Source organism: Diabrotica virgifera, chromosome 4, assembly GCF_917563875.1.
Source record: "Diabrotica virgifera virgifera chromosome 4, PGI_DIABVI_V3a".
In the NCBI taxonomy this organism is placed as follows: domain Eukaryota; kingdom Metazoa; phylum Arthropoda; class Insecta; order Coleoptera; family Chrysomelidae; genus Diabrotica; species Diabrotica virgifera.
The window spans coordinates 30,212,802-30,232,991 of NC_065446.1; the positions used below are offsets into that span (position 1 = coordinate 30,212,802).

Genomic DNA, 20,190 nt, shown 5'->3' on the forward strand with positions numbered 1-20,190 from the left:
TAATAGAAGAATATCTTCTTACGTGCGTACAAAGTACACACACATTCTTTTTTTTCTTTTCTTTGACTCTAATGACCTGTTTTCAATAGCAATTAATAGTAGGTATAGGTATAGATAGACACTTTTTTATTTAGTATTAAGTAAATTAGAATAATATGTATTTTATAATTTATATTAGCTTTAATAGTTTGTTTTTTTTTGTATTAGTATTAATTATTATTATCAACATGTATCTGGCTAAATAGCTAAATGCTAAAAACATAAATAAAAAAAAATTCCATAACAAAATATAATAATGATTCACCTCTAGACCTTATGTCCAGAGAAATAAAACCTCACATATTGGACACTAATTAGCAACTAAATTTCAAGGACTCTTTTAAAGTCTTATTCATTCAAATATCCATTGCAACTACGTGGGAAGAGTCCTGTGTTGACCTGGGTCAAATTCAGGAATATTTTCAACATCACAATTTAATAATATTATGTAGCAAATTTAAAAACTCTATAACATTTAAAGAGTTTTTACCCAAAACATTTTGGTGGCTCAGACATGTACATTATTGAATTTAACACTGATGAGGGAATTACTATTCCGAAAACGTTCTGTTCTGTGATGTAACCCTTTTTAGGGATTTTTAAACATGCCTTTTACAAAGGAATTTAGTATTTTTTTAATGATATTAAGTAAATGAGGAAGCACTGCGAACAATATTATACAGCAGTGGGCGAGATGTTTCTTGTTACATTTTGATTTTTATTATTTTTTTAATAACCATTTTTTTAGTGTGACCAACTAGCCCGAAAAATCCGGGACATGACTCGAATTACGAAGTTGTGTCCCGGACAAGGCTTCCGGGCCATCCGAATTTTCAACGTTTTGGTAAAATTCTTTTTTGAAATTTTGAATACCTTATTTTTCTAAGAACTTACATCAAATTTAATTGGTGAAACGAAAAAAAGTCGACAATTTCTAGAGTGTAAAATACAAATACCATTCTAATACCTCTTACCACATCCAAAACGCATGCATTTTATATCGTGGTATCATAGGTCTACGAAAACTCAAACTCTGGACATTTTTCCGTTTCTGTATTTTAATTTTCGTCTTTCAAAAAGACGATTCAAAAACATGAATATCAAATAATGATGAATGTTAGAAAATGTTCTAACATAACGATAATTATCATTTCTACTTATATAATAATCTCAATAAAATTCGTCGCCTCCTTGATCATTTCCAAACAAACACATCTGCCTTATGCAGCTTTCAATTTAACTAATTCCGAGAAAACACTGCGTCTGGGTGGCGTCCCTTTTTGAGTCGGCGATACAAGGAGCCTTGCACTATGAAAACATTCGATTTTAAGACACATCCTGTTTCCCACAAGCTTGGTCGAAAATAAGAACAATCTTTATATCTTTAACTAGACCACACTAGACCATGTGTGATTTAAGCTGTCTTGAGTCTTGAGTCGGCGATACAAGGAGCCTTGCACTATGAAAACATTCGATTTTAAGACACATCCTGTTTCCCACAAGCTTGGTCGAAAATAAGAACAATCTTTATATCTTTAACTAGACCACACTAGACCATGTGTGATTTAAGCTGTCTTGATGCTGGATTTATGCTTCCTAAATCAATAAATACCTTTGTCCCTACAGCACAGAATTAGAGCTTCTGTTTATTTCTGAAAAGTAAATTAGACACGCATAGGACTTTGATAAATGAGTTCCCCTTCTTTTTGAGAAACCCGAAGTAAAGAAGAATCCTTGTTTTAGTAGGTTTTCAGTATTTTACATGATACAATAAATTTAGGAGATATGACACCAAAGTGTTTCAAATTCGTTCGGTTCTGCGCATGACGTCAATACGTGACTAGTTAGCGGCGTCAATTTGAAATAACCTATGGATAACATGAAGAGTGGAAGCATTCTGGTAAAAAAATTACGGATTATTTATGTTAAATTACTTTTTACGAAACGTAGTGAGAAAGTAATGGATATAAACTTTTGTGAATTATGGACTTATTGAAGATAAAATAGGCAAATGTGCACTTAAAATAGTGATATTTTCATTAAAATTATTATCACACTAATATGACATTCACCGAATACAATGAGAAAAACCATATTAATACCTAGTAAATTTCAACACTTTCCGTTATTAAAAAGGTTTTTCGCATCTACATCAGTCCTGTCTTTGAGAGGATGTGGAATCTTATTTTCGTTAGAGGTTTGGTCATCACATCTGTAACTTGTTCTGCAGTGGAAATTTGTGTGAAGGCTGTTTAGTTTGATCACAATTTCTTAGGTTATATCTTCCTGTTTCCATATCTACCGATTTTTTTATGGTCATCTTCACCATTCTGTGAGATTATTTCATTATCGATCTCATTTTGTTCTAATTGAGAAATAGCTATATAATCATGGTCATTTTTAGAATTATTTTCTATAAGGAGGTATTGTAGAGGCAATTGAACCCGTTTCTGACAACCAGTTTTTCCAGATGCTTAACATCTCTTGCCAATGTGACCTTATTCTCATCCTCAACAAAAATTCTGTATCTTCTTCGTCTAAACCAATCAAATAACGTTTGATTGCCTTTTTGTCAATTTTCTTTCTTGTTTGAACTGGAAGTTGTGCATAACAGATTGTAGTTATGATTCTTAGATGATTTATTCTATGTCTCTTCTCCAGAGCTCTTGTTAATACATCTCAACATAAACTTAACCTTTTCAAGCTTTAATAGGTTTTTGGGTTAAATAAAAAATAGAATACATTTAACAAAACACTTTTTATTAATTTTAATAAACAAAAATGTGTTAACTATGTTGTATTTGCAAACCCGATGACATATTAAATACTAATAACAATCGTTGGAAGCTTACAACCTGTATATATAAATAGCAGAAACAAACCATGGAAACAAACAACAACAAATAACAAAATGTCGGAATCGTCACGTATTGACGTCACCAGGAGCTGCGTGGTGTCATATCTTCGTTTTCATTATATCATGGTATTTTATTAGTCTCGCAGTAACTTGTTAGCCACCCTGATGGCTAGACGCTCGCGTTTTTAACTCTACTCAGAATTTTCTCGAATGATTACATTCTCACTTCATAGCTCGCATTTTCTCATTATCATTACTCGGTTTTTCACGCGAATTAATTCTCTCACTCTTTATTGGTCACATACTCGGCTCTTAGGTCGCGGTTTACATCAATTACTATCAATTCTATGTACATAGCAAATGTATGTATGTTGTATATTTTTTGTTGTAGTAAACCCAATATTAATTATATTGTATAGTACTTGTAATAAATAATAGTGATTGTGTTAAATAAAATAGTTATTCCACACTTTTTGAATCATTTCAACACCGATTTACACCTTGCTTCGACTCGACAAAGATTATCAGAGTCCAATTATATCAACCACTGGTTGAAGCTAAAACTGGTTCCCCTCTTGTGTGAAGGACAAGAGATATTCACCAAGTCCATTTAACCAATGGTGAGCGTCCTGCACAATAATTATATTTTTATATTAACCTAAGGTCCTATTTACATGGAAATCCAACATCAGTTGATTTTCTAATTTTTTCCTTCTTGAGAACGATTTCCGGATTTTAAGTCGAAACGTCAAAAACTAACAAAAGTGTAATTATCATTACAACCCATCCCATCAAAAACATTTTTGTCGACATAAAAATGTTAAACAATCAATAAAGTGATATTAAAGTTCTATATTAAAAAAAAATGGTCCGATTTTCATTGAATAGTCCCGGATTTTAGGTTTTTTTAGCCTTGTCCCGAATTCGACTGACTTGGAGTTGGTCACACTATCTGTGAGTGTCGTGAGTGATTTTTTGTTTCTTAGAATAATAGCAAAATGACCTGGCTATCATTATAAATCATAAGGAATGATCTCTCTATTTGTGTCTCAGGTGTATGGAAAATAAACTACTAGGTAGGTATACCATCTTGTCCGCCCTTCCCATGATATAAAATTCGAATGAAAACGTATTTCTAATAACTTTTCTTATACTACGCTTATGGAAAATATTCTTCTTTTTTATTTGCCTTTTTCAAAGTACATTATACACCACCTAATCAAATTTATTAAAATGTCAGGAGTCAAGGACTCGCTTGACTTTTGTTGTTATAGTTGTTAGTCATAATGGAAATGGAAATATAACCTGTGAAAATAATTACTCTTTCCTTATTTCCTCAAACATTGAAGTGATTACGTTGTAATGAATTAAACCACAGCATCAAGCAGTTGTTGTTCTATTATCTCAAACGATATTAATTAAAGTAAGGTCATTTCTTGCAGTTCTATTTTAAAACATAACATCTGTATTTTTATTTTTAGAAATGTTTTCCAATGGTTTAACTTGCAATTTACCGTTTAGTTGTATGAGTGTAAGAGACTCAGGTTCCGATGAACTACTACCTAATAAAATGTCTCGGGAGCCTGTGTTGTTAAATGTGTATGATATGTACAAAATTAATGAATTTACCAGTAACATTGGATTGGGTGTTTTTCATTCAGGTGAGTGTTTTTTACAGTAATTTTTTTTCTTGAAATTTGAATCACATTATATTTTTAACAGATAAATATCTGTATACACAATTTTTGATTTTTTTTATTAAAAGTATTGCAACACATGGAAAGTTAAAACCTTCACTATCTTCCCACTATTCCTACATCACAACTTCTATAATTTAATATACAAAATAGTGTTGAGTTTACCCTATTGGCCAGTAATCAATTAATTAATTTCAATATTTTTTTAAAATAAATCTTAATCATTTATTAGTTTTTAAATAACATACCTTTATTTTTTTTCTACTATAAAATATACCTACTGTTAATGTTACTTAATCCTGAATATCATTCTAAAACTGTTGACTTGTGGCATGTTTGAGTTAAATGTTATGTTTATGTGGGATTAGCCACAGTTAGGTCTTAATGACAATTCCATATTTTTACCTAAAATAAGTATATTAACCTATTAACCCTTAAACACCCAACCTTTTTTAAGTTCCATGTACGCCCAAGGGTGGGTAAAAAATGTCCACCTCGAAAATAGCTAATATGTTTATTGAGAGTTGTTGGAAATGGATTAAACTTAACAATCTTATGCTTAATAAACACAGCATCTTCTTAAATATTAATATAAACACTTTACAAACCTTACAACAAAATTACAATGTACATCAAAATTAACATACCAGTAAAAGCCACTAATTCAGATTTGTCGATTTTGTCCACATTCTTCCTTTCAGCCTCCTCATTGGCGGATAATTATGTCGATAATGTAATTATACATTGATAACTCTATATGAATTATGTTCCTACCAACAAGAAATTACAGAGAAACCTTTAGTACCTAACAAGTTTTACCAAGGGTGTACTTTTTATGCCCACTCATATTTAACTCAAGATATTACTTTTATTTCCAAAAATATCGGTAAAACCAAATTAACATTCGATAAAGGGCTGTATTTTTAACAATAAATAATTTTTGAAAATTTTTTAAACACGTAATAAATATGTTACAAGGGAATACGCATTAGGTGGACATTTTCTACCCACCCTTGGGCGTTTAAGGGTTAATAGGTAAATAGCGCTAAGAAAACGCATTCCAAGATTGCGGCTTTAATTTTGAATATTTTGTCAAGATATTTGGCGCACTTATTTGTAATTACAGTAAAGAATGGCGGTGCAGAGCCCAATCTGAGAAATATGTTAGTATGTGGAAATTACATATAAATGAATGTCCGACCAGAATAATGTTGTAATCCTCAATATTTGTGAATCTGTGTTATTAGCAGAATAAGGTTGTAACCACCATTTCTGTTATACTGGTATGCAATTAGTCGCAGAAAATCATCTGATTTTATTTTTATGAGAGCTTTCAAGTAGAGTGGCGAATAAGGTTGTAACATCATTAGAAATATTAGACATGGAGCACATAGCATGTGTTAATGTGACTGGTGGCAACAGAAAGCAGTTACATAAATCACAAAAAATAAAAATTAGGCTTAGTGAGTGGAAGGACAATAAAAACTCTACTAGACACTGGGAAGCAATATGTCGAGAAAGCCACAAAGTTCGAGTTGATTCCAACTTTCCAGTTGTAAAAATTGTACCAATTTTTTAGTTGTCTTGTTGGTCTCACAAAAATTCTTTAATATAAAAAAATGTCTAGAAGGAGGGGGCTAATTTTCTAATTCTATGTACTGATATCTTAGCTTCTTAAGACCCTGATGATGATGTATAACTTTTTAAACATCAAAACCGGTCGCCCAACTTTTACTTTTACAATTCAAATAAATAAAATCGAATAAGATTGTGAGTAGTAGACTTATTACCCTACATAAATACTTTTATTCTCTCTTGTTTAGAATTGTCTCCCACTTAGATAGGATTTTAACAGTTTCAGGTAGGTGATGGAAAGATATTTTTTGATTTTGAAAATCAGGCTCGTTCTCGCTGGCCCTGCTAAAGGGACTAAATGTGATGAAAACCTTGGAGAGTTTTCTTCACCATTATAATTCAATTACTAAAACTCTTCAAATGCTTGGTTTTGTTTTGCATAATTCAAGGGATCCATCCATTAATTCGACAAAGATATTGTACAATGCATTGGTTAGCTCAACTTTACAGAATGCCTCTCCTCTAATGTATGGTCTCCATTCTACCAGATCAATGTTGATGTTCATTGTTGTGTTTTGAAATAGTTCAGCATAAATTTCTACTGTTTGCAGGCATACAAATTGAACAGGCTTTTACATATTTACTCTTATGAAGATATCCTAATGAAACTTAGGCTTCATACTCTGGATAAATCTACTGGATACCTACAAATCTCAGGATCATGTCAGATGCAATACTTCTTTCCTTTAAGACACCTAATAGAATAGGGTTACCAAAAAGGTAATTTTATACCGGGTGTAACAATCATACTGTGTTTTTTCTTAAAGTTCGGATCGGAACACTCTGTGGAGTATTCTAGCAGATAAAAAATATTTAAATTAAAATTCAATTGTAGGCTTAGACTTTATTAACATTTTCTTTTTTGACTCATTTGCTTATGTTGGATAATAAAAAAGTTAGGTACGTTTAAAAAAACAAACTATGATTGTTACACCCGGTATAAAATGGCCTTTACCTGTCTAGCAATAACAATATTACATCGACTTTCTTAAATAATAAGGCTGTAACATACTAAAAAAATCACGAATCAGACAACAGGTTTAAGAAATTCGAGACTTCTAACGTGTACAATTCAGCAAGTGAGTCGATTATTTTGCTCTCAAGTGTGGTTAGTCTTTTTTTTTCAAAAATTCACTGGGGCTCTGTTTATAAACATTAAAATTAAAACATTTAAAAAGCACCATTTGACAAAGAAACTTCAAAACGATTCATTAAATTCATCACAAACTTCAAATTTATAAAAGTCGCAATATCTCCAGTTCTAATCAACGAAAATTAGGGTTGAAAAAACATGTTTCTTTATTTTATACAGAACAAACGTTCTTTTTTGTTTTAAACATGTTTTTTTTTCGTTTTTATACTACATGTTCTAAACAAATAAAACGTAGAAAAAAACATTGTTTAAATCATATTATGGTGGTTCCTATCTTCTGAGCCACCCTGGATACTTAGGGGTTGGTTACCCCCTACCATAAGGGTTGATGAAATAACTCTTTTCACAGTAGATGCATTTATTTCTATAAGTCAGAGTACTAACGGTAAAGAGCTGGTGTTACGTTAGTTCTCAGTAGCTGTGATGTTTTCCCTTTGGGATCTCAAATATTAATTAAATTACTGTTCGCGATGGAATTAGAACTAAACCTCGATATTCTCTTGTTATTGTTTTGATATATAATGAAAGTAAGATTATTTTGATTAAAAGCGCTGAGTCTACTAATATATAAAAATAATGAATACTATTGTTATTTCAACCCAACCTTGGTCAAACCTAAACTGTTACACTGATATGTGCGAATGTAGGTCGATTGTATTTACTATAAACAAACGTAGTTTTGTTTTGCTAAAGATATTTTTAATTATTAAAAGGATTTGTTTTAATAAGAAGATTACTAAGAGATGCCGTGTATCCCAACACATCTTCCTTTCCTTCCAAAAATTTTCTGACTACGGAAAAGGAAGAAAATTTTTCTATTAGTACCACCACTTCCTTACTGCGTTTTACTAAGTACAATATATACATTTTTTCCTATAAATAATAATTAAATACAAAAAAATAAAAATGTTCGTTATCGACATTGTTCCCATTTCACTTGTCACTCACTGTGTTCTCGGATTGTAAGTATATAATCTATTCTTATGTATTTCCTTGATTTTATTGTTTTCCGATCTGATCTTACAATTAACATTATTTACCTCTGTTATTGTGAAAGGGCCTACATAAAGACTATGACTATCAAACTTACCATTCTCTTCCCTTTTTACCAGGACTAGGTCTCCTATTTTAAAGTGTTGTGGTGTTGCTTTGATCTTATTTTCTTCTTGCCGCTCTTTTTTGTCCTCCTTGCTTTCATTGCTTCTAGTGAATTGACCTATCGTATCTATGTATTTTGTGTCCTCTGGTTTCGAAGAAGTGTCCGATATCACGTCTTCTTTGACATGTGTTCTATTCGGTTTGTTAATTTGACATTTATGGCATTGCTTAACGTATTTTCTTACGTCTTTTTCCAAATTTTTCCATCTAAATCTTGCTTTTAGCTTCTTTATTAGTCTATTTTTCTTTAAGTGTCCTCCGAACATCGGATGATTGTGATATTCTTCTATTAGCCTGTGTTTTTCTTTGTCATCTTCTATTGTTTCTGGTACTTCACATATGTATATTTGAACATTCTTTAATATTTCGTTTCCTTGTTTAATAAATTCCTCCATTGTGCACACTTTAAAAATAATATCGTTTACGTATATTTTTACTTTACGTACTGCATTCTCTACCGCCAGCTTATCAAGCTGTGCCAACATTTGGTTTAAATCAAAATGATTGAATCCTGTGGCTATGCTCTTGCTGCACTTTATTTTGTTTTTGACCCTAATGCTCAGTCTTGGTGAGATTAGTTCTGCTCCAAAAGACAAAATTGGTAGTCTATGCGCCTCTAAATTATTTAGTACCTTTCTTGCTGTCTGTTTGTGGGCTTCTGGCTGTAGTGCGAGTTCGCTTTCTGCCTTCGTTTGCCTTGCTTCCTTCTTATTTTCTCTTGCTTGAGCTCGTGTTATAGCTAATTTATGAGTATTGTCTATGTATAGGTTCTTTAGTTGATGTAATGTTATTCTTGAAAGACTATCTGCATAGTTATTTTTCCCTGTTATGTATTCTATTTCGAAATCGTATTCCTCTAAATCTAATCTGATTCTTGTAAGTTTCGAAGTTGGTTCTTTCATTGCAAATAAATGTGTTAGTGGTTTATGATCCGTTTTGACTAAAAATGTTGGTGCTCCTTATAAATAACATTTGAAATGATTGATTCCCCAATGAATCGCTAGTAATTCCTTAACGATTATAGGTTTATTACATTCTCCTTTATTAAAACTTCTTGATGCGTATGCTATTGGTAGGTCTATTCCGTTATAATCTTGACTTAAAATTGCTGAACAATTCTCGTTGGATGCGTCTGTTGTTAGGATGAATTGTTTATTGAAATCCGGATATTTTAGGATCGGTGGCTTCATCAGAGATGATTTAAGCTTATTGAATGCCTTTTCACATTCTTCTGACCAAAAAAATTCTACTCCTTTTCTTGATAATCTGTTGAGTGGTCTGCATATTTCAGCAAAATTTTGAATAAAACGTCTATAATAGTTACAAAATGCTACGAATCTTTTTGTTTCTTACGCTGTCTTAGGTGTCGGGTATTGTTCAATCGTTGCATATTTCGCTTTGTCTGGTGATACTCCTTCCTGAGAAAGATCATGTCCTAAATATGTCAATTTTCTCTTCTAAAAAATTGACATTTTCCTGGGTTTAGTTTCAAATTGAATTTTCGACATGCCTCGAATGCCTTTTTCAGGTTGTCTAGGTGATGTTTTTCGGATATTCCTATTACTACTATATCGTCCATGTAGAGAAATGCTTTATCTGGTGTTAATCCCGAAAATGCTATTGACATCATCCTTGAAAAGCTATTTGGGCTTACATTTAATCCAAAAGATAATATGGTAAATTGAAATGCTCCATTTTCTGTGCTAAACGATGTGTATTTTCTCGATGATTTTTCTAATGGTATCTGGTGAAAACCTGACATTAAGTCTGTAACTGAAAACCATTTTGCTCTTCCTAGTTGATCTAGTATCGAGTCTATCCTTGGTAAAGGAAATTTGTCTGTGACTATTTTCTTGTTCAGTTGTCTAAAATCTATGCATAATCTCCATGCTTTATTTCCATCTATCGCCTTTTTCGGTACCAGTACTACTGGGCTGTTGTATTCTGATGTAGACGGTTCTGTTATTCCTTGGTCTCTCAGTTTTTGTACTTGCCGGTTTAATTCCTCTGTTTGTGCATGAGGTGTCCTATAGTTTTTAATGTATACCGGAGTTTGGTCTTTAACTCTCAGTTTCTGCTCGTAGAAGTTGTTACATGTTAGCATGTCATGCCTTAGGGCGAATATATCTGAATAATCTTCACATAAAGATACTAACTTATCGCGTATGTATTCTGGAATGTCTAACTTCAATGATTCCCGTAATTCCTTTTTCCTATCCTTGCTGTCGTTGACCAGTCTATATATGTTGAATAATTTAATGTCTAATGTTTTGATTGCGTTTGTCTCTACTTTTACTGTTTCGTAGGTTGTGTTTAAAATTTTGATGTACGGATTATTACTTGAAATAATTGCTCTCGCTATGAATATTCCTGGTTGTATTTCTTGTTGTTCCACTATCCTGTCGTTCTTCAGCGTTTGAAAAATTTTTACGACTCTGTAAATTTCACATCTAGGCGGTATTATTATCGTGTCATTATCTATATTATCCAAAATGTTTGTACTAATGTAACAATCGTTGTCCTCTTTAATGTGCATTTTAAGGTTAGCGTAGTCTAGTATGCATTGAAAGTTTGAAATAAAGTCTCTCCCAATGATTCCGTCGGTTGGAATAGGAAAGCTAGGTTCCACTAATTGAAAGATATGCTCAAATCGAGATCCTTTTACTTCTAGCGTTGTTTCAACTTCTCCCATTGTTTGTAATTCTCCTTTAGTTACTCCTTTTATTTTCGCTTTTGTGTTTGGTTTCACATGTTCCTTCATAAAATCTTGTGAACATTTCAGTATTGAAATATCAGCTCCTGTGTCTATGATAAAGGTATTTGTGTTTTCTAGGATTCCTGTTTTCATTCGTACAAAATTCGTTAGGTTTAAATCGAAGTTGTAAATATTATATTCCACTTCTGACTGTGTACTTTCCTTGTTTCGTTCATTCAAAACCCCAACTGCTGGTTTTCTGGTTCCTCTTGGCTGTCTTCTAACTCAAGTAGCCTTACGTTTCTGTTACGTCCTCCTCTCTGGTTCCCTCTGTACGTTTGGTTGTTGAATTGTCTATATCCTCTGTTGGAATAATTCCGTTGGTTTCCTGTTTCTTGTCCTTCGTTCCGTTGTCCGAAGTTATTTCTTCTTCCTCTGTCGTATTTGTTATGGTATCCTCTTCGGTATTGCTGTTGTCCTCTCCTATTTTCATAATTCGTCCTATAATTGAACACTCTTCCCTGTGTGTTCTCCTCTGTCGTATCAATCGATAAAAATTTAGATACTACCTCCTGCGGTGTTGTGAAATTACCTGCCTCCAGTATTAACTTTGCTCTATCCGTATTAACGTTTCGCTTCATTGTTGCTACAACTGTTTCCGTTGTGTATTTTTTCGCTAGCTCCAATGGCATTCCTTCCGCTATGTATGCTACCTTCAACTGTTCCGCTAATTCCTCTACTTCGGATGCGTACACTGCTGCATATTTGTTTCCTTGCCTTTTCTTTGCTAACTTGTCTATTATCGTTTTCGGATTGTCGCCTCTGAATTCCTTCTTCAGTGCCGCTGCTATAAGAGGGATCGTATCCTCTGTAGTTATCAGGTTTCTAGCCTTATTAGTCAATCTTGTTTTTATTAATGTTATTGCTGTTTCTTCATGTCCTTCTGCTATTTTTCCAAGTAACTCTAATGCGTCTAAAAATGGTTGTAATTTCCCTGCGCTTCCATCAAACTCGTTGGGCAATACCTTGCTTGCAATATTCAAAAATTCGTTGATTGTCAGAGCCATGTTTAATATTTTTATCTCTTGTTTTGTGTCGCTTTTTCCCTCTTTTATTTCCTCGTCAATTTTTTCCTCTATCTCCTCGTCACTTTTTTCCTCTTCTACTTCTTCGTCGTTTTGTTCTTCCTCTATTTCCTTGTCGATTGGTTGGTGTATTGAACTTGGAACTACCGTCCTTAAGTTTACAGCTTGAAATGAGCGTATAACTTTGTCTCTTAATTCTTGTTTTAATAAGAAGATTACTAAGAGATGCCGTGTATCCCAACACAATATTTCTTAAAATGATAAGGATCTGTTTGAGGAATTAGGCAGCACTGTTCAGCCCATATTCTGAACTTATGGTCTAAGAGTATATATTATATCTATATATCTTACTTGCCCACGATACAGAAGTGCCAGGAATAAAGAACAGTGTCAAAAAATTGCAAATATTTAAGAAATGTAGATACATTTTGCTAGCGCAAAATTCCGAAAAGCTGGTGATTCTGCTCTTGTGTTGCACTAGGATGTTCGTTGGAATACTTTATCGGAATGCTTAGAAAGTTAGTTGAAAACCTGGACAATATTATTTCACATTTGCTCTAAACAATAGAATAAGTATTGATAAAGAATCCACAAGGAACAACTTCCTGTAGTTGGCTGTAAACCATTAATTACAAGTGAAATTTAATAAAAAATTGTCCTCTTGGTAAAAGTTATATTAGTTTAAAAAGCCCTAAAGGGCTACAAACATATGAACAAAACTTTTTCGCTCTGTAACAAGAGCATCATCAGTGTTACAAGAACATGGTGAGCCAACCAAAAAATATCCATCCTTTGGATTTTTCGATGTATTTATTTATATTAGACTTTTGTCTGTTTTTTGAAAGGCTGTGACCTTGTATTTTTTGGTTGGCTCACCATGTTCTTGTAACACTGATGATGCTCTTGTTACAGAGCGAAAACGTTTTGTTCATATGTTTGTAGCCCTTTAGGGCTTTTTAAACTAATATACCTTTTACCAAGAGGAAAATTTTTTATTAAATTTCACTTATTGATAAAGATGTAATAAAGCTTGTAAATGATACAAAGTTAAAGACAAATGCCTAAGACTAGGTATTTATAAAAATTAAAGTATATTGCAGTGCAGGGACAAAGTCCAAACAAATACTTGCACTAAAGGAGAGGCTACAGAGATATGGCTAGAACTTCTGGAGGCATTCGAGACTGAACACGCAAATGGCGAATTTTTGGTAAATGATACAAATAAAGTCAAGGAGCTTATGAAAATGGCTTTGATCCTTGCTCATTTTTTGACAAGTTTGCTTGCTCATCGCTTTAGTGGAAATAAATTTAGTCAAGAGCAAATAAAAACTGGCACGGAATATGTGGAAACTTCTCTTCACATCCAGAAGCATTGCCAATTGTTATTAATTACCAGGCAAAGTGTGTACCCTTTAAAGTTTAAACCATATAAATATTTTCTAAACATCTAATGTAAGACCATTGGCATGGTGGCGTTCTATGGTCATCCAACGTAAAAAAAACTCTTCTCATCATACGCTTTAGTCAATTCCAAACTATGTAACCTGCTAGGCAATGTCAAAGCTGCTAAGTTGGTTTCAATTTTTAAAGAGCTTAATTCTATAAGTGATCACGTGGCTGATAAAATTGATGACTTAGATTACAAGATTACTATGAGACTGAAACAATTTGAGAAATTTATTAACTCTTGTATGCAAAATGTTTTGAAGTTTTCCAATTTTTGTTGTGTCCCCATTAAAATAATATATTTGTTACAAAGTCTGTATAATAGGTAATATGTATAAGATGTTTTTTTCATATTTATGTATTATTCACAAAAAAAAATTAAAAAAGACGCTTGTTTAATTTAAGTGTTTTAAACATGTTTTAAACTGTTTTAAACAAAAACTGTTTTAAACCTAAACAAACTTTTAAAACATGTTTAAATCAGTTGTTTAAAACAAAATGTTTAAAACAAAACAACCCTGACGAAAATCAATGTTTTTTTAATTTGCACATAGATTATTATTTGGGCAAACCTCGTGGCATAAATCATAAAAATGCATTTAGTTAATTGGTGAATTGTTTATTTAACAGAGTAATTTATTAAAACAATTTAAAATAAATATTTATTTTTGCAAAATTTTACTTTTCTCTTAATATTATTATTAGAAAAAGTTACGAAATGATAGGTAACTTAAATATTTATGTATTATAGCTATTATAAATAATATATTTTAACAATAAATTTTATAAAAAAATTAATTTGGTTTTTCAGCAAAATTGTTGCACTTTTCCATATATTTATTGGTCTTCAACTTTCCTATTTAAAATCAAGTAGCAACCTCTCATTGTCTATATTATATTGTTTATAAGTAAAAAATGACTAATCTTTTGCATATTTTGTTTATCACATATTCACCATTATCACCAAGTTTATTAAAAGCAGTTCTTAGATACTTATATCAATTTACTCTAATCAGTTACTGTTGAGTGATAATACGTACGTTTCTATTTTTATCTTTGTAAAATAAATGAAGTTAACTAAGAAATACCACAGTAGAGCCCCGGTTAACCGAAATAAAGGGGGGACAGTTTTTTCGGATAACGAATTTTTCAGTTGGAAAAATAAATATAAATAAAGAGCGATTTCTTTAGTTTTTTGCAACTTTCAACTGTCTCGGTGCTGTACAGTCGGAAAAATGAAAGAATACCCATGAACGATCACATCAATCACTTATTTTGTATTTGCTGTCTTTTTCTATAACAAACGTTTGTTATTCATAGAACAAGAATGTGTGTGTACTTTGTACGCACGTAAGAAGTTATACTTCTACTACATATTATGTGATTTTTAAGACTATACCAAAAATTTAAAAAAATAAAAGAATAAAACGCACACAAACACATTGAAAAATGCCACAAAGAAAAAATGATTTCTGGACGATAATAATTGTTGGCAAAAATTTTAAATACGCATTTGCTGAAAAAAAAATTATATAACAAATATACTTACAATCATAATATGCATAAAAAAATAAAAAAATAAAACTTGCATCGGGAATTGAACCCTTGAATTTCGTGCCGCTTTGACTCGTAATCGAAGCGTAGACTCACTCGTCCAATCGCACATTATTTATCATGTGGAAACATACGGTACCTGAACGTTTTACTGTTTGACAATTGTTTTGAAAATTATGTAGTTTAAATTTTGTGGAAGAAAATATAAAAATATAACAAAACAGTAAGAAAACAATATATTAGATGAAGATTGGTAGAACTTTTGTTGGTAATCAAATTAAGTATGTAAATCAAAGCATTACATACCTACTAGATAAATAAATCTACGCCAAAAAATCATAATTTAAAAATAAAAATCGAACCTAATTTGGGATTTCTCTCTAAAATCCGCATTCTTGAGAAAATAAATGTATGTATTTCAACCTAATCCAAATGTATAATTACAATATGATTATAATAAAAACTAGGTACTTACCAAATTAGAATGAGTTTTCCTTGTCCAAAATAGTCCAAAAGTCCAAAAATATAGGTATATGAAAACTATTTAAAAAGGCAGTATAACTATTAACTAACTTTTGTTTGTTGTTTCTTTTCACACAAATTTTAAAACGCAACAACCATAAATAATCTAACTACAGCTGTGCCACAGCCACCATATTGAATAATTTTTGACATGTCATTTGAACATCCAATCAGAACAAAGTTATAATGCGCATGCGCCCGGTCGCTAGGTTTTCCCATATAAAAATTTACCCTCTATCGCCGGTAAAGAAGTATAACTTCAAAAAGACAGCAAATACACAATAAGTGATTTATGTGATCGTTCATGGGTATTATTTCATTTTTCCGACTGTATTTAAAATCGATTTATTTTGGGCTAAATGCCTTGGTCTAGCGGCTTCAGTCGTAAAATAAATCGCTTGTGGTGATGATTTATTTATTTTGCTCTTTAACCTTACTATACGAGTACATATACATCTATACCAGTACATATTGTTTATAAAAACTTTGACGTTCAAACATATTTCTATTTTCTTTGAAGAGGCAAAATATTGAAACTTCTTCCACACTATTGAGCCCTACTACACATTATTTAGTCAATTTACAATACAAAATATACATAATTTAATTTTTGTTCTACACATAGGGTGTAGGAATTGAAATATTATTAACGATACAATTATGTACTTACACACAGTTTAAAATACAAGCTCAATTTTATAGAATTTCGTCTACTAGAGAAACAGCTGTTATAGTCGGTTCGCTAAACTCGGACACAACTGGCTAGTGATTTTAGTAGGTAATTTTTTTGTTTTTTGCCAATTTTGCCAAAATTAGCAAAATTACTAAGTAACTATTTAGTAATTATTAACTATTTAGTAATTATTTTTTTTGCCAATTTTTTACCAAATTGGCAAAATTACTTGCTAAAATCACTAGACAGTTGTGTCTGAGGTTAGCGAACTGATTATATCTCTTATTTTCTGCAATAAAATCTTTAATGGCATTCATAAATCGGTTGTTGGATGAACAATATTGTTCCATATGTCGCCCATATGTTGTCTTTCTGCTAATCTTTTAAATCCTCGTTATCTGCTGTCAATATCACATTTTTCAGATAATTATTATTATTTAGAGAAAAATTATCATTTTCAGTTTCAGATAGGGGTCACCTCTATATCTATACAACCCATACAACCTAAATAGACACAATAAAACTTGTACTTTTAAATTGTCAAACAGTAATATAAAAAAAAATAAATACTCCAAATAAACTTTCAATCTGCTTGGATGGTAGGTATATGTAAAGTCGATTCGCTTTTCTGAAACACAACTGTCTAGTGACATATATATTTTTTTCAAATATGCACCAACAGAGAAATGTCAATACTTTTCGAGTTAATTGATGGATTCGACCGTTACTCGATGGAAGTTCATTTTATCTAACAATAAAACACTGAAAACGTTTGTTTTCTATCCATCCATCCAATGGCACTACAGCCCAAATCGAGCCTTGGCCTCCTTCAATAAGGGGGTGATTTACCGCTGTTCTTTTCCATGACATCCTCATCGACTTCGTCTTCCCATCTCTTTTTAGGTCTTCCAACAGGTCTTTTTCCCTGCATTCTTGCATTCAGCAATTTTCTGGGGATTCTATTCTCATGCATGCGGGCTACGTGCCCTGCCCACCGTTCAACCGTTGCTTGATGGAAGTTCATTTTATCTAACAATAAAACACTGAAAACGTTTGTTTTCTATACTTCCACAAAATTTATTACAACTATGTGACTACAGCTGTTTCGGCAGAGTGCCTTTCTCAAGTTACTTGAAAACAAACGTTTTCAGTGTTTTATTGTTAGACTTTTCGAGTTATTTGCCAGTGAATATGTTCATCTTTCAACAAAAAAATACGTAGACGGTTTTTCGCAAATAACTCAAAAAGTGACAAAAATGGTGTATATTATGAAGTCCATAGACGCAGTAGAAGCAGAGTTGTAGGAAATGTGGAATGAAAGGTTGAAATGTTGGAAAAGGAGGAAATTTTGTTGGAATGTAGGTCGTAGGTTCTTATTCGTCATATTCCAAATCCGGCCATTGAACCAAAACAAAAAAAAAGTACAACCTCCACCACCAATAATAGTGGAAGGAATTAAAGAATATAATAAATTTATCGAACTGCTCACAAAGGAAATAGGTATAAATAAATTTATAATCCAAATGGTAAATAAAGAGAACTTCAAAATTAAAGCCAACGATGAGGATACGTATCGTGGCGTGACAAAAATACTACGAGAGCAAACACCACACAGTTGGTTCACATACGAAGATAAAAGAACCCGACTAATAACTAAGAACCATACAAAGAAGAATTGGTAAGGAGAGGTTTTAAAGCAGTGAATGCTATAAATAAAATTAAGTGGCGTACCAAGGAACCACTTGACATGTTCATAGTGACTTTTGACAATAGCGAAGATATAAATAAAATACATAGTATACAGCATATACTACAATGTAAAGTCGAAATCCAACCATTTAAATCCTCCAAATTAATATCTCAATGCAAAAATTGCCAGGCATATGGGCATACCCAAAAATTTTGCGCCAGACAAGCGAGATGTGTCAAATGCACAGGGAAGCATCATACTAAGGAGTGTACCAAATCAAAAGATGTCAAACCTAAATGCGTACACTGTGGACAAGAGCATCCAGCTAACTATCGTGGCTGTAAAGTGGCTATTGAATTACAAAACATGAGGAATAGAGCAATAGATAAAAAAAGGGGGGTTAATAAACATCCTTCAGTAAGCAGGCAAGTTAACGAAAATCTAACATTTGCCAATGCAGTAAACAACGAAAAGGAAAGTGGCAAAAAGGAGGAACGAACTAATAATATCGAACAAAGTCTGCAACTCATATTAGCGAAGCTAGAAAATCAAGAACAAATCATAACAACACTGGATGAGAGGCTAAAAAGATTAGAATATAGTGCCAAAGGAGCTATACCTAAATCGAAACAATATTAATTCAATTAAGGTACTAGTGTGGAACGCAAACGGACTCCTGAACCACCAGCAGGAGCTTCAATTAGTTCTACAGACAGAAAATATAGATGTATGCCTCATCTCAGAGACACATTTTACTAAACACTCATTTATCAAATTTCACGGTTATAGAGTCTATCATGCGATTCATCCTGATAATAATGCAAAAGGAGGAAGTGCAGTGATAATTAAAGAAAATTTACAACATTACGAAGAAGCCAACTACGTAACAGAAAAAGTGCAGTTAACTGCAGTAACACTTAGAACTCTTAGATACCCACTGATAGTGGCAGCAATCTATAGTCCTCCGAAACATGCAATAAGTAAGGAGGAATATATTGATCTCTTTACCGAGCTGGGAAATAGATTTATAGTAGGAGGCGATTATAATGCTAAAAATACCCACTGGGGCTCAAGGTTAACCACAACAAAAGGCAGAGAACTTTTAAAAGCTGTGAATGAATACGGAGCCATAACCTTGTCAACAGGGAAGCCAACTTATTGGCCTACTGACCCCAACAAGATACCTGACCTAATTGATTTTTTCATAACCAAAAATATATCGCAAAACTACCTGAAAATAGATGAATGTCATAAGTTATGTTCTGACCATACAACAATAACACTAACACTAAGCGAAAACATAATATATAAAGAAAATAACCCTTCGCTAACTAATAAGTACACCGACTGGATAAGCTTCAGACAAATGCTAGAAGAAACAATTAATTTAAACGTTTCTCTTAGAACCGTAAAAGACATTGAAAAAGAAGTTGACCAATTCAATAAAGACATCCAAAGAATATCTTGGGAATGTACTCCAGACATCAAAAGACGCCTAAAAGGATGCAACTACCCGGCAGAAATTAGAACGCTGGTATACGAAAAACGGAAAGCAAGACGAAAATGGTTCCAAAGTAGAGCTCCTCAAGATAAAACAATTGTAAATAATCTCACCCAACAACTAAAAAGAGAGATAAAAGAATTTAAAGAAGAATCCATTAGGACATACTTAAACAACCTAACGAATGAAAGATCCACAGAATACTCACTATGGAAGGCAACCAATGGATTAAAAAGACCAATGATGCAAATACCACCCATAAAAAAAGAAGACGGCACTTGGGCTAGAAGCAGCGAACAAAAAGCAGAATGCTTTGCTACACATCTAGAAAAAATATTTCAACCGCATCAACAACAACAAGAAGAAGAAGCATTACAGAACAACCATTTGCAAGAAGAAGAGAACATAATGCCAGTAACTGTAGAAGAAGTAATAAAAGAAATCAAGTATAATTTAAACCCGAGAAAAGCTCCTGGCTTTGATTT

At 32.4% G+C, this 20,190-nt stretch overlaps 1 protein-coding gene across 1 annotated transcript in view; it reads left to right on the plus strand.

The window, feature by feature from the left end:
- Positions 1-4,043: 4,043 nt before the first annotated feature.
- The window catches only part of LOC114349375 (deubiquitinase DESI2), a 64,000-nt gene continuing 47,853 nt past the window's right edge, over positions 4,044-20,190 (plus strand). Inside the window, exons 1-2 of the mRNA XM_050648113.1 lie at positions 4,044-4,319; positions 4,378-4,557. Coding sequence (XP_050504070.1) covers positions 4,380-4,557 — 178 coding nt within the window. The 5' untranslated portion in view covers positions 4,044-4,319; positions 4,378-4,379. The remainder of the gene's footprint in view (positions 4,320-4,377; positions 4,558-20,190) is intronic.